The sequence below is a fragment of the Coregonus lavaretus genome (genome assembly GCF_964263955.1).
Source record: "Coregonus lavaretus genome assembly, chromosome: 12".
NCBI classification, from domain to species: domain Eukaryota; kingdom Metazoa; phylum Chordata; class Actinopteri; order Salmoniformes; family Salmonidae; genus Coregonus; species Coregonus lavaretus.
Window position 1 is genome coordinate 1036713 of NC_139999.1, and position 15448 is coordinate 1052160.

Consider the following 15448-nt stretch of genomic DNA (forward strand, 5'->3'; position numbering starts at 1 on the left):
TTACTCAACACCACAGGACCACTGATACCTCTCATAGGATACCTCTTTACTCAACACCACAGGACCACTGATACCTCTCATAGGATACCTCTTTACTCAACACCACAGGACCACTGATACCTCTCATAGGATACCTCTTTACTCAACACCACAGGACCACTGATACCTCTCATAGGATACCTCTTTACTCAACACCACAGGACCACTGATACCTCTCATAGGAGACCTCTTTACTCAACACCACAGGACCACTGATACCTCTCATAGGATACCTCTTTACTCAACACCACAGGACCACTGATACCTCTCATAGGAGACCTCTTTACTCAACACCACAGGACCACTGATACCTCTCATAGGAGACCTCTTTACTCAACACCACAGGACCACTGATACCTCTCATAGGAGACCTCTTTACTCAACACCACAGGACCACTGATACCTCTCATAGGATACCTCTTTACTCAACACCACAGGACCACTGATAACTCTCATAGGAGACCTCTTTACTCAACACCACAGGACCACTGATACCTCTCATAGGAGACCTCTTTACTCAACACCACAGGACCACTGATACCTCTCATAGGATACCTCTTTACTCAACACCACAGGACCACTGATACCTCTCATAGGATACCTCTTTACTCAACACCACAGGACCACTGATACCTCTCATAGGATACCTCTTTACTCAACACCACAGGACCACTGATAACTCTCATAGGATACCTCTTTACTCAACACCACAGGACCACTGATACCTCTCATAGGATACCTCTTTACTCAACACCACAGGACCACTGATACCTCTCATAGGATACCTCTTTACTCAACACCACAGGACCACTGATACCTCTCATAGGAGACCTCTTTACTCAACACCACAGGACCACTGATAACTCTCATATGAGACCTCTTTACTCAACACCACAGGACCACTGATACCTCTCATAGGAGACCTCTTTACTCAACACCACAGGACCACTGATACCTCTCATAGGATACCTCTTTACTCAACACCACAGGACCACTGATAACTCTCATATGAGACCTCTTTACAAATCCTCTGGATGAAAGGTTTTTCCTGTGGTCGAAGGTAGTTGGAGGGTACTGACATGACACCTAAAAATCTACACTGAGTGTACAACACATTAGGATCCCTGTGGAACGACATCTTGTAGAGTCCATTCCTGTTCTGAGGGCAAACAGGAGTGAGTCCATTCCTGTTCTGAGGGCAAACAGGAGTGAGTCCATTCCTGTTCTGAGGCCAAACGGGAGTGAGTCCATTCCCTGACGAATTGAGGCTGTTCTGAGGGCAAACAGGAGTGAGTCCATTCAGAACAGGAATGGACTCACTCCCGTCTGCCCTCAGAACAGCCTCAATTCGTCAGGGAATGGACTCACTCCCGTCTGCCCTCAGAACAGCCTCAATTCGTCAGGGAATGGACTCACTCCCGTTTGCCCTCAGAACAGGAATGGACTCACTCCCGTTTGCCCTCAGAACAGGAATGGACTCTACTTAACCCAATACTTAACCCAATACAACCCAATACACAATACTTAACCCAATACAACCCAATACACAATACTTAACCCAATACAACCCAATACACAGTACTTAACCCAATACACATGGTCACCTCAAGTAACTTGTGTGTGTGTGTTGTCTCAGTGATATTGGAGGCAGTGGAGAAATGGAAAGCAGAGAGAGAAGCGCGTCTGGAAGGAGGAAGAGAGGAGGTGGAGGAAGAGGAGGAACACATGTATGCTATAAAGGAGGATGAGGTGAATATCAGTCAAAACGTATTCCCATGTCTGGCATAACATTTTAATCTGTCACTAAACCTTTAGATGATAACCTGTAACTTTGTGCTCTCTGTGTCTCAGCCTTTAGATGATAACCTGTAACTTTGTGCTCTCTGTGTCTCAGCGTTTAGATGATAACCTGTAACTTTGTGCTCTCTGTGTCTCAGCCTTTAGATGATAACCTGTAACTTTGTGCTCTCTGTGTCTCAGCCTTTAGATGATAACCTGTAACTTTGTGCTCTCTGTGTCTCAGCCTTTAGATGATAACCTGTAACTTTGTGCTCTCTGTGTCTCAGCCTTTAGATGATAACCTGTAACTTTGTGCTCTCTGTGTCTCAGCCTTTAGATGATAACCTGTAACTTTGTGCTCTCTGTGTCTCAGCCTTTAGATGATAACCTGTAACTTTGTGCTCTCTGTGTCTCAGCCTTTAGATGATAACCTGTAACTTTGTGCTCTCTGTGTCTCAGCCTTTAGATGATAACCTGTAACTTTGTGCTCTCTGTGTCTCAGCCTTTAGATGATAACCTGTAACTTTGTGCTCTCTGTGTCTCAGCCTTTAGATGATAACCTGTAACTTTGTGCTCTCTGTGTCTCAGCCTTTAGATGATAACCTGTAACTTTGTGCTCTCTGTGTCTCAGCCTTTAGATGATAACCTGTAACTTTGTGCTCTCTGTGTCTCAGCCTTTAGATGATAACCTGTAACTTTGTGCTCTCTGTGTCTCAGCCTTTAGATGATAACCTGTAACTTTGTGCTCTCTGTGTCTCAGCGTTTAGATGATAACCTGTAACTTTGTGCTCTCTGTGTCTCAGCCTTTAGATGATAACCTGTAACTTTGTGCTCTCTGTGTCTCAGCCTTTAGATGATAACCTGTAACTTTGTGCTCTCTGTGTCTCAGCCTTTAGATGATAACCTGTAACTTTGTGCTCTCTGTGTCTCAGCCTTTAGATGATAACCTGTAACTTTGTGCTCTCTGTGTCTCAGCCTTTAGATGATAACCTGTAACTTTGTGCTCTCTGTGTCTCAGCCTTTAGATGATAACCTGTAACTTTGTGCTCTCTGAGTCTCAGCCTTTAGATGATAACCTGTAACTTTGTGCTCTCTGTGTCTCAGCCTTTAGATGATAACCTGTAACTTTGTGCTCTCTGTGTCTCAGCCTTTAGATGATAACCTGTAACTTTGTGCTCTCTGTGTCTCAGCCTTTAGATGATAACCTGTAACTTTGTGCTCTCTGTGTCTCAGCATTCAGATGACGAGTCTAGAGAACAGATGGAAGGAGAGGACGGAACTCTCACATCTTTTATCGCTCACGTCCCTGTGCCGTCTCAGAAAGAGGTACCTACAGTCAGAGGGACACACCACACACACACACACCACACACACACACCACACACACACACCACACACACACACACCACACACACACACACACACCACACACACACACCACACACACACACACACACACACCACACACACACACACCACACACACACACACACACCACACACACACACCACACACACACACACCACACACACACACACACACCACACACACACACCACACACACACACACACACCACACACACACACCACACACACACACCACACACACACACACACACACACACACCACACACCACACACACACACACACACACACACACACACACACACACACACACCACACACACACACCACACACACACACACACACCACACACACACACCACACACACACACCACACACACACACACACACACACACACCACACACCACACACACACACACACACACACACACACACCACACACACACACACCACACACACACCACACACACACCACACACACCACACACACACACCACACACACACACACACACACACACCACACACACACACACACACACACACCACACACACACCACACACACCACACACACACACATATCTCTAGACTGTGTAGAAAATCATGTTCAGTATATTAATGCTAATCTATTAGTACGTAAATCTGTGTGTTTCCAGATTGGGAAGGGTTAAGGCTAGTTTAATGCTAATCTATTAGATTGGGAAGGGTTAAGGCTAGTTTAATGATAATCTATTAGATTGGGAAGGGTTAAGGCTAGTTTAATGATAATCTATTAGATTGGGAAGGGTTAAGGCTAGTTTAATGATAATCTATTAGATTGGGAAGGGTTAAGGCTAGTTTAATGCTAATCTATTAGATTGGGAAGGGTTAGGGCTAGTTTAATGCTAATCTATTAGATTGGGAAGGGTTAGGGCTAGTTTAATGATAATCTATTAGATTGGGAAGGGTTAAGGCTAGTTTAATGCTAATCTATTAGATTGGGAAGGGTTAGGGCTAGTTTAATGCTAATCTATTAGATTGGGAAGGGTTAAGGCTAGTTTAATGATAATCTATTAGATTGGGAAGGGTTAAGGCTAGTTTAATGCTAATCTATTAGATTGGGAAGGGTTAAGGCTAGTTTAATGATAATCTATTAGATTGGGAAGGGTTAAGGCTAGTTTAATGCTAATCTATTAGATTGGGAAGGGTTAGGGCTAGTTTAATGCTAATCTATTAGATTGGGAAGGGTTAGGGCTAGTTTAATGCTAATCTATTAGATTGGGAAGGGTTAGGGCTAGTTTAATGATAATCTATTAGATTGGGAAGGGTTAGGGCTAGTTTAATGATAATCTATTAGATTGGGAAGGGTTAAGGCTAGTTTAATGCTAATCTATTAGATTGGGAAGGGTTAGGGCTAGTTTAATGCTAATCTATTAGATTGGGAAGGGTTAGGGCTAGTTTAATGCTAATCTATTAGATTGGGAAGGGTTAGGGCTAGTTTAATGCTAATCTATTAGATTGGGAAGGGTTAGGGCTAGTTTAATGCTAATCTATTAGATTGGGAAGGGTTAGGGCTAGTTTAATGCTAATCTATTAGATTGGGAAGGGTTAGGGCTAGTTTAATTATAATCTATTAGATTGGGAAGGGTTAAGGCTAGTTTAATGCTAATCTATTAGATTGGGAAGGGTTAGGGCTAGTTTAATGCTAATCTATTAGATTGGGAAGGGTTAGGGCTAGTTTAATGCTAATCTATTAGATTGGGAAGGGTTAGGGCTAGTTTAATGCTAATCTATTAGATTGGGAAGGGTTAGGGCTAGTTTAATGCTAATATATTAGATTGGGAAGGGTTAGGGCTACTTGAATGCTAATCTATTAGATTGGGAAGGGTTAGGGCTACTTGAATGCTAATCTATTAGGTTGGGAAGGGTTAGGGCTAGTTTAATGCTAATCTATTAGATTGGGAAGGGTTAGGGCTAGTTTAATGATAATCTATTAGATTGGGAAGGGTTAGGGCTAGTTTAATGATAATCTATTAGATTGGGAAGGGTTAGGGCTAGTTTAATGCTAATCTATTAGGTTGGGAAGGGTTAGGGCTAGTTTAATGCTAATCTATTAGGTTGGGAAGGGTTAGGGCTAGTTTAACGCTAATCTATTAGATTGGGAAGGGTTAGGGCTAGTTTAATGCTAATCTCTTTGAGTAGGGTTAAGTTAAAGACATGCTCTGGAACTTTGTCGACTACTAAGTATTTTTTAAACCTTGCGCTTTGGGCTGGATGTGTCAGTGTGAAGTTCATACATTCATAATCTATGAGCAGAATTACTGTTTTACCTCAATTAGCAATGAAATCCCGAGTTTGAAAGCAACTGTTTTTTGGAAGTTGTGCTGCAACATTTTCCCCTACGTGGGCCAGCCCCCTGGCATTTCGAGTTCTAGCCAATGAGCTTCAGCCCGTCGCCATTTGAGTGACAGCTAGCAAGAGGCACATCATGCACACACAGCAGAGCAATGCCATATGCAGTTTTCTGGGACGTGAACGCTACTTTCGAACTACTGGCTAAGAAGTATACAAAAAAGTACAGGAGAATCTCTTGAATAATATCTTTAATGTGTTTCCAGATTGAGGAGGCATTGGTGAGAAGGAAGAAGATGGAGCTCCTTCAGAAGTACGCCAGTGAGACCCTGATGGCCCAAAGTGAAGAAGCCAAGACACTACTGGGTCTGTAGTGGAGATCTATCTCTATAGATCTAGGACTGAATGGGCTGTAGTGGAGATCTATCTCTATAGATCTAGGGCTGAATGAGTGTATTAATGTTGTGATGAGGTGTCATGGCCTGCTTTTCCCAGACTATAAATATCGAACTCCTTCCTATTCTTAGTGCTATACTAATCAGAGAGTTGGCTGTAGCAGGAACAGGCCTGGGACCAGGTTAGTCATGTGAAGGGGATAAATGTCTTGGTCTGTTGGATGTGTTGGTCCACATCGTGTTACATCATCATGTACATGCCATTATTGTAAATAAATAACTTCTTTTTTTTACAATTTAACATTTTCCCAAGTAAACTTTCTCTATTTTAATCTGAATAAATATTGTCCATCATTCCGTTCCACCACTGGTAGTGTTGATTCTAGTGTTCCCATTTAATGACCAGTTCACCACTGGTAGTGTTGATTCTAGCGTTCCCATTTAATGACCAGTTCACCACTGGTAGTGTTGATTCTAGCGTTCCCATTTAATGACCATGTTTCCCCTTTAGACCCACATGCCTCCCATCACCCTGTACTGACCTGTGTACATGCCTCCCATCACCCTGTACTGACCTGTGTACATGCCTCCCATCACCCTGTACTGACCTGTGTACATGCCTCCCATCACCCTGTACTGACCTGTGTACATGCCTCCCATCACCCTGTACTGACCTGTGTACATGCCTCCCATCACCCTGTACTGACCTGTGTACATGCCTCCCATCACCCTGTACTGACCTGTGTACATGCCTCCCATCACCCTGTACTGACCTGTGTACATGCCTCCCATCACCCTGTACTGACCTGTGTACATGCCTCCCATCACCCTGTACTGACCTGTGTACATGCCTCCCATCACCCTGTACTGACCTGTGTACATGCCTCCCATCACCCTGTACTGACCTGTGTGTGATGACCAGTAGATTGGAGGAAGGCTGGTTCATATAATAGTAGGACCATAGGGACGACTGTCTCGCTCCACATAGTAGGACCATAGGGACGACTGTTTCGCTCCCCATAGTAGGACCATAGGGACGACTGTCTCGCTCCACATAGTAGGACCATAGGGACGACTGTCTCGCTCCCCATAGTAGGACCATAGGGACGACTGTCTCGCTCCACATAGTAGGACCATAGGGACGACTGTCTCGCTCCCCATAGTAGGACCATAGGGACGACTGTCTCGCTCCCCATAGTAGGACCATAGGGACGACTGTCTCGCTCCCCATAGTAGGACCATAGGGACGACTGTTTCGCTCCCCATAGTAGGACCATAGGGACGACTGTCTCGCTCCACATAGTAGGACCATAGGGACGACTGTCTCGCTCCCCATAGTAGGACCATAGGGACGACTGTCTCGCTCCCCATAGTAGGACCATAGGGACGACTGTCTCGCTCCCCATAGTAGGACCATAGGGACGACTGTCTCGCTCCCCATAGTAGGACCATAGGGACGACTGTCTCGCTCCCCATAGTAGGACCATAGGGACTACTGTCTCGCTCTCCATAGTAGGACCATAGGGACGACTGTCTCGCTCCCCATAGTAGGACCATAGGGACGACTGTCTCGCTCCCCATAGTAGGACCATAGGGACGACTGTCTCGCTCTCCATAGTAGGACCATAGGGACGACTGTCTCGCTCCCCATAGTAGGACCATAGGGACGACTGTCTCGCTCCCCATAGTAGGACCATAGGGACGACTGTCTCGCTCCCCATAGTAGGACCATAGGGACGACTGTCTCGCTCTCCATAGTAGGACCATAGGGACGACTGTCTCGCTCCCCATAGTAGGACCATAGGGACGACTGTCTCGCTCCCCATAGTAGGACCATAGGGACGACTGTCTCGCTCCCCATAGTAGGACCATAGGGACGACTGTCTCGCTCCCCATAGTAGGACCATAGGGACGACTGTCTCGCTCTCCATAGTAGGACCATAGGGACGACTGTCTCGCTCCCCATAGTAGGACCATAGGGACTACTGTCTCGCTCTCCATAGTAGGACCATAGGGACTACTGTCTCGCTCTCCATAGTAGGACCATAGGGACTACTGTCTCGCTCTCCATAGTAGGACCATAGGGACGACTGTCTCGCTCCCCATAGTAGGACCATAGGGACGACTGTCTCGCTCCCCATAGTAGGACCATAGGGACGACTGTCTCGCTCTCCATAGTAGGACCATAGGGACGACTGTCTCGCTCCCCATAGTAGGACCATAGGGACGACTGTCTCGCTCCCCATAGTAGGACCATAGGGACGACTGTCTCGCTCCCCATAGTAGGACCATAGGGACGACTGTCTCGCTCCCCATAGTAGGACCATAGGGACGACTGTCTCGCTCCCCATAGTAGGACCATAGGGACGACTGTCTCGCTCTCCATAGTAGGACCATAGGGACGACTGTCTCGCTCCCCATAGTAGGACCATAGGGACGACTGTCTCGCTCCCCATAGTAGGACCATAGGGACGACTGTCTCGCTCCCCATAGTAGGACCATAGGGACGACTGTCTCGCTCCCTATAGTAGGACCATAGGGACGACTGTCTCGCTCCCCATAGTAGGACCATAGGGACGACTGTCTCGCTCCCCATAGTAGGACCATAGGGACGACTGTCTCGCTCCCCATAGTAGGACCATAGGGACTACTGTCTCGCTCTCCATAGTAGGACCATAGGGACTACTGTCTCGCTCTCCATAGTAGGACCATAGGGACTACTGTCTCGCTCTCCATAGTAGGACCATAGGGACGACTGTCTCGCTCCCCATAGTAGGACCATAGGGACGACTGTCTCGCTCCCCATAGTAGGACCATAGGGACGACTGTCTCGCTCTCCATAGTAGGACCATAGGGACGACTGTCTCGCTCTCCATAGTAGGACCATAGGGACGACTGTCTCGCTCTCCATAGTAGGACCATAGGGACGACTGTCTCGCTCTCCATAGTAGGACCATAGGGACGACTGTCTCGCTCCCCATAGTAGGACCATAGGGACGACTGTCTCGCTCCCCATAGTAGGACCATAGGGACGACTGTCTCGCTCCCCATAGTAGGACCATAGGGACGACTGTCTCGCTCCCCATAGTAGGACCATAGGGACGACTGTCTCGCTCTCCATAGTAGGACCATAGGGACGACTGTCTCGCTCCCCATAGTAGGACCATAGGGACGACTGTCTCGCTCCCCATAGTAGGACCATAGGGACGACTGTCTCGCTCCCCATAGTAGGACCATAGGGACGACTGTTTCGCTCCCCATAGTAGGACCATAGGGACGACTGTCTCGCTCCCCATAGTAGGACCATAGGGACGACTGTCTCGCTCCCCATAGTAGGACCATAGGGACGACTGTCTCGCTCCCCATAGTAGGACCATAGGGACGACTGTCTCGCTCCCCATAGTAGGACCATAGGGACGACTGTCTCGCTCCCCAGAGTAGGACCATAGGGACGACTGTCTCGCTCCCCATAGTAGGACCATAGGGACGACTGTCTCGCTCCCCATAGTAGGACCATAGGGACGACTGTCTCGCTCCCCATAGTAGGACCATAGGGACGACCGACTCGCTCCCCATAGTAGGACCATAGGGACGACTGTCTCGCTCCCCATAGTAGGACCATAGGGACGACTGTCTCGCTCCCCATAGTAGGACCATAGGGACGACTGTCTCGCTCCCCATAGTAGGACCATAGGGACGACTGTCTCGCTCTCCATAGTAGGACCATAGGGACTACTGTCTCGCTCTCCATAGTAGGACCATAGGGACTACTGTCTCGCTCTCCATAGTAGGACCATAGGGACGACTGTCTCGCTCTCCATAGTAGGACCATAGGGACGACTGTCTCGCTCCCCATAGTAGGACCATAGGGACGACTGTCTCGCTCCCCATAGTAGGACCATAGGGACGACTGTCTCGCTCTCCATAGTAGGACCATAGGGACGACTGTCTCGCTCCCCATAGTAGGACCATAGGGACGACTGTCTCGCTCCCCATAGTAGGACCATAGGGACGACTGTCTCGCTCCCCATAGTAGGACCATAGGGACGACTGTCTCGCTCCCCCATAGTAGGACCATAGGGACGACTGTCTCGCTCCCCATAGTAGGACCATAGGGACGACTGTCTCGCTCCCCATAGTAGGACCATAGGGACGACTGTCTCGCTCCCCATAGTAGGACCATAGGGACGACTGTCTCGCTCCCCATAGTAGGACCATAGGGACGACTGTCTCGCTCTCCATAGTAGGACCATAGGGACTACTGTCTCGCTCTCCATAGTAGGACCATAGGGACTACTGTCTCGCTCTCCATAGTAGGACCATAGGGACGACTGTCTCGTTCTCCATAGTAGGACCATAGGGACTACTGTCTCGCTCTCCATAGTAGGACCATAGGGACTACTGTCTCGCTCTCCATAGTAGGACCATAGGGACGACTGTCTCGCTCTCCATAGTAGGACCATAGGGACGACTGTCTCGCTCCCCATAGTAGGACCATAGGGACGACTGTCTCGCTCCCCATAGTAGGACCATAGGTACGACTGTTTCGCTCCCCATAGTAGGACCATAGGGACGACTGTCTCGCTCCCCATAGTAGGACCATAGGGACGACTGTCTCGCTCCCCATAGTAGGACCATAGGGACGACTGTCTCGCTCCCCATAGTAGGACCATAGGGACGACTGTCTCGCTCCCCATAGTAGGACCATAGGGACGACTGTCTCGCTCCCCAGAGTAGGACCATAGGGACGACTGTCTCGCTCCCCATAGTAGGACCATAGGGACGACTGTCTCGCTCCCCATAGTAGGACCATAGGGACGACTGTCTCGCTCCCCATAGTAGGACCATAGGGACTACTGTCTCGCTCTCCATAGTAGGACCATAGGGACGACTGTCTCGCTCTCCATAGTAGGACCATAGGGACGACTGTCTCGCTCCCCATAGTAGGACCATAGGGACGACTGTCTCGCTCCCCATAGTAGGACCATAGGGACGACTGTCTCGCTCCCCATAGTAGGACCATAGGGACGACTGTCTCGCTCCCCATAGTAGGACCATAGGGACGACTGTCTCGCTCCCCATAGTAGGACCATAGGGACGACTGTCTCGCTCTCCATAGTAGGACCATAGGGACGACTGTCTCGCTCCCCAAAGTAGGACCATAGGGACGACCGACTCGCTCCCCATAGTAGGACCATAGGGACGACTGTCTCGCTCCCCATAGTAGGACCATAGGGACGACTGTCTCGCTCCCCATAGTAGGACCATAGGGACGACTGTCTCGCTCCCCATAGTAGGACCATAGGGACGACTGTCTCGCTCCCCATAGTAGGACCATAGGGACGACTGTCTCGCTCTCCATAGTAGGACCATAGGGACGACTGTCTCGCTCCCCAAAGTAGGACCATAGGGACGACCGACTCGCTCCCCATAGTAGGACCATAGGGACGACTGTCTCGCTCCCCATAGTAGGACCATAGGGACGACTGTCTCGCTCCCCATAGTAGGACCATAGGGACGACTGTCTCGCTCTCCCATAGTAGGACCATAGGGACGACTGTCTCGCTCCCCATAGTAGGACCATAGGGACGACTGTCTCGCTCCCCATAGTAGGACCATAGGGACGACTGTCTCGCTCTCCATAGTAGGACCATAGGGACGACTGTCTCGCTCCCCATAGTAGGACCATAGGGACGACTGTCTCGCTCCCCATAGTAGGACCATAGGGACGACTGTCTCGCTCCCCATAGTAGGACCATAGGGACGACTGTCTCGCTCCCCATAGTAGGACCATAGGGACGACTGTCTCGCTCCCCATAGTAGGACCATAGGGACGACTGTCTCGCTCCCCATAGTAGGACCATAGGGACGACTGTCTCGCTCCCCATAGTAGGACCATAGGGACGACTGTCTCGCTCCCCATAGTAGGACCATAGGGACGACTGTCTCGCTCCCCATAGTAGGACCATAGGGACGACTGTCTCGCTCCCCATAGTAGGACCATAGGGACGACTGTCTCGCTCTCCATAGTAGGACCATAGGGACTACTGTCTCGCTCTCCATAGTAGGACCATAGGGACTACTGTCTCGCTCTCCATAGTAGGACCATAGGGACGACTGTCTCGCTCTCCATAGTAGGACCATAGGGACTACTGTCTCTCGCTCCTCCATAGTAGGACCATAGGGACGACTGTCTCGCTCCCCATAGTAGGACCATAGGGACGACTGTCTCGCTCCCCATAGTAGGACCATAGGGACGACTGTCTCGCTCCCCCATAGTAGGACCATAGGGACGACTGTCTCGCTCCCCATAGTAGGACCATAGGGACGACTGTCTCGCTCCCCATAGTAGGACCATAGGGACGACTGTCTCGCTCCCCCATAGTAGGACCATAGGGACGACTGTCTCGCTCCCCATAGTAGGACCATAGGGACGACCATAGGGACGACTGCTCCCCAAGTAGGGGCTCGCTCCCCATAGTAGGGACCATAGGGACGACTGTCTCGCTCCCCATAGTAGGACCATAGGGACACGACTGTCTCGCTCCCCATAGTAGGACCATAGGGACGACTGTCTCGCTCCCCATAGTAGGACCATAGGGACGACTGTCTCGCTCCCCATAGTAGGACCATAGGGACGACTGTCTCGCTCCCCATAGTAGGACCATAGGGACGACTGTCTCGCTCCCCATAGTAGGACCATAGGGACGACTGTCTCGCTCCCCATAGTAGGACCATAGGGACGACTGTCTCGCTCCCCATAGTAGGACCATAGGGACGACTGTCTCGCTCCCCATAGTAGGACCATAGGGACGACTGTCTCGCTCCCCATAGTAGGACCATAGGGACGACTGTCTCGCTCCCCATAGTAGGACCATAGGGACGACTGTCTCGCTCCCCATAGTAGGACCATAGGGACGACTGTCTCGCTCCCCATAGTAGGACCATAGGGACGACTGTCTCGCTCCCCATAGTAGGACCATAGGGACGACTGTCTCGCTCCCCATAGTAGGACCATAGGGACGACTGTCTCGCTCCCCATAGTAGGACCATAGGGACGACTGTCTCGCTCCCCATAGTAGGACCATAGGGACGACTGTCTCGCTCCCCATAGTAGGACCATAGGGACGACTGTCTCGCTCCCCATAGTAGGACCATAGGGACGACTGTCTCGCTCCCCATAGTAGGACCATAGGGACGACTGTCTCGCTCCCCATAGTAGGACCATAGGGACGACTGTCTCGCTCCCCATAGTAGGACCATAGGGACGACTGTCTCGCTCCCCATAGTAGGACCATAGGGACGACTGTCTCGCTCCCCATAGTAGGACCATAGGGACGACTGTCTCGCTCCCCATAGTAGGACCATAGGGACGACTGTCTCGCTCCCCATAGTAGGACCATAGGGACGACTGTCTCGCTCCCCATAGTAGGACCATAGGGACGACTGTCTCGCTCCCCATAGTAGGACCATAGGGACGACTGTCTCGCTCCCCATAGTAGGACCATAGGGACGACTGTCTCGCTCCCCATAGTAGGACCATAGGGACGACTGTCTCGCTCCCCATAGTAGGACCATAGGGACGACTGTCTCGCTCCCCATAGTAGGACCATAGGGACGACTGTCTCCCAGGACGACTGTCTCGCTCCCCATAGTAGGACCATAGGGACGACTGTCTCGCTCCCCATAGTAGGACCATAGGGACGACTGTCTCGCTCCCCATAGTAGGACCATAGGGACGACTGTCTCGCTCCCCATAGTAGGACCATAGGGACGACTGTCTCGCTCCCCATAGTAGGACCATAGGGACGACTGTCTCGCTCCCCATAGTAGGACCATAGGGACGACTGTCTCGCTCCCCATAGTAGGACCATAGGGACGACTGTCTCGCTCCCCATAGTAGGACCATAGGGACGACTGTCTCGCTCCCCATAGTAGGACCATAGGGACGACTGTCTCGCTCCCCATAGTAGGACCATAGGGACGACTGTCTCGCTCCCCATAGTAGGACCATAGGGACGACTGTCTCGCTCCCCATAGTAGGACCATAGGGACGACTGTCTCGCTCCCCATAGTAGGACCATAGGGACGACTGTCTCGCTCCCCATAGTAGGACCATAGGGACGACTGTCTCGCTCCCCATAGTAGGACCATAGGGACGACTGTCTCGCTCTCCATAGTAGGACCATAGGGACTACTGTCTCGCTCTCCATAGTAGGACCATAGGGACTACTGTCTCGCTCTCCATAGTAGGACCATAGGGACGACTGTCTCGCTCTCCATAGTAGGACCATAGGGACGACTGTCTCGCTCCCCATAGTAGGACCATAGGGACGACTGTCTCGCTCCCCATAGTAGGACCATAGGGACGACTGTCTCGCTCCCCATAGTAGGACCATAGGGACGACTGTCTCGCTCCCCATAGTAGGACCATAGGGACGACTGTCTCGCTCCCCATAGTAGGACCATAGGGACGACTGTCTCGCTCCCCATAGTAGGACCATAGGGACGACTGTCTCGCTCCCCATAGTAGGACCATAGGGACGACTGTCTCGCTCCCCATAGTAGGACCATAGGGACGACTGTCTCGCTCTCCATAGTAGGACCATAGGGACTACTGTCTCGCTCTCCATAGTAGGACCATAGGGACTACTGTCTCGCTCTCCATAGTAGGACCATAGGGACGACTGTCTCGCTCTCCATAGTAGGACCATAGGGACTACTGTCTCGCTCTCCATAGTAGGACCATAGGGACGACTGTCTCGCTCTCCATAGTAGGACCATAGGGACGACTGTCTCGCTCTCCATAGTAGGACCATAGGGACGACTGTCTCGCTCCCCATAGTAGGACCATAGGGACGACTGTCTCGCTCCCCATAGTAGGACCATAGGGACGACTGTCTCGCTCCCCATAGTAGGACCATAGGGACGACTGTCTCGCTCCCCATAGTAGGACCATAGGGACGACTGTCTCGCTCCCCATAGTAGGACCATAGGGACGACTGTCTCGCTCCCCATAGTAGGACCATAGGGACGACTGTCTCGCTCCCCATAGTAGGACCATAGGGACGACTGTCTCGCTCCCCATAGTAGGACCATAGGGACGACTGTCTCGCTCCCCATAGTAGGACCATAGGGACGACTGTCTCGCTCCCCATAGTAGGACCATAGGGACGACTGTCTCGCTCCCCATAGTAGGACCATAGGGACTACTGTCTCGCTCTCCATAGTAGGACCATAGGGACGACTGTCTCGCTCTCCATAGTAGGACCATAGGGACGACTGTCTCGCTCCCCATAGTAGGACCATAGGGACGACTGTCTCGCTCCCCATAGTAGGACCATAGGGACGACTGTCTCGCTCCCATAGTAGGACCATAGGGACGACTGTCTCGCTCCCCATAGTAGGACCATAGGGACGACTGTCTCGCTCCCCATAGTAGGACCATAGGGACGACTGTCTCGCTCCCCATAGTAGGACCATAGGGACGACTGTCTCGCTCCCATAGTAGGACCATAGGGACGACTGTCTCGCTCTC

General features: G+C 50.6%; 1 protein-coding gene across 1 annotated transcript in view; it reads left to right on the forward strand.

Annotated features, from left to right (window-relative positions):
* isy1 (ISY1 splicing factor homolog) overlaps positions 1–6264 on the forward strand; it is a 37041-nt gene extending 30777 nt beyond the window's left edge. The window contains exons 8-10 of the mRNA XM_084173516.1: positions 1676–1788; positions 3052–3144; positions 5782–6264. Coding sequence (XP_084029642.1) covers positions 1676–1788; positions 3052–3144; positions 5782–5889 — 314 coding nt within the window. The 3' untranslated portion in view covers positions 5890–6264. The remainder of the gene's footprint in view (positions 1–1675; positions 1789–3051; positions 3145–5781) is intronic.
* Positions 6265–15448: the final 9184 nt, after the last annotated feature.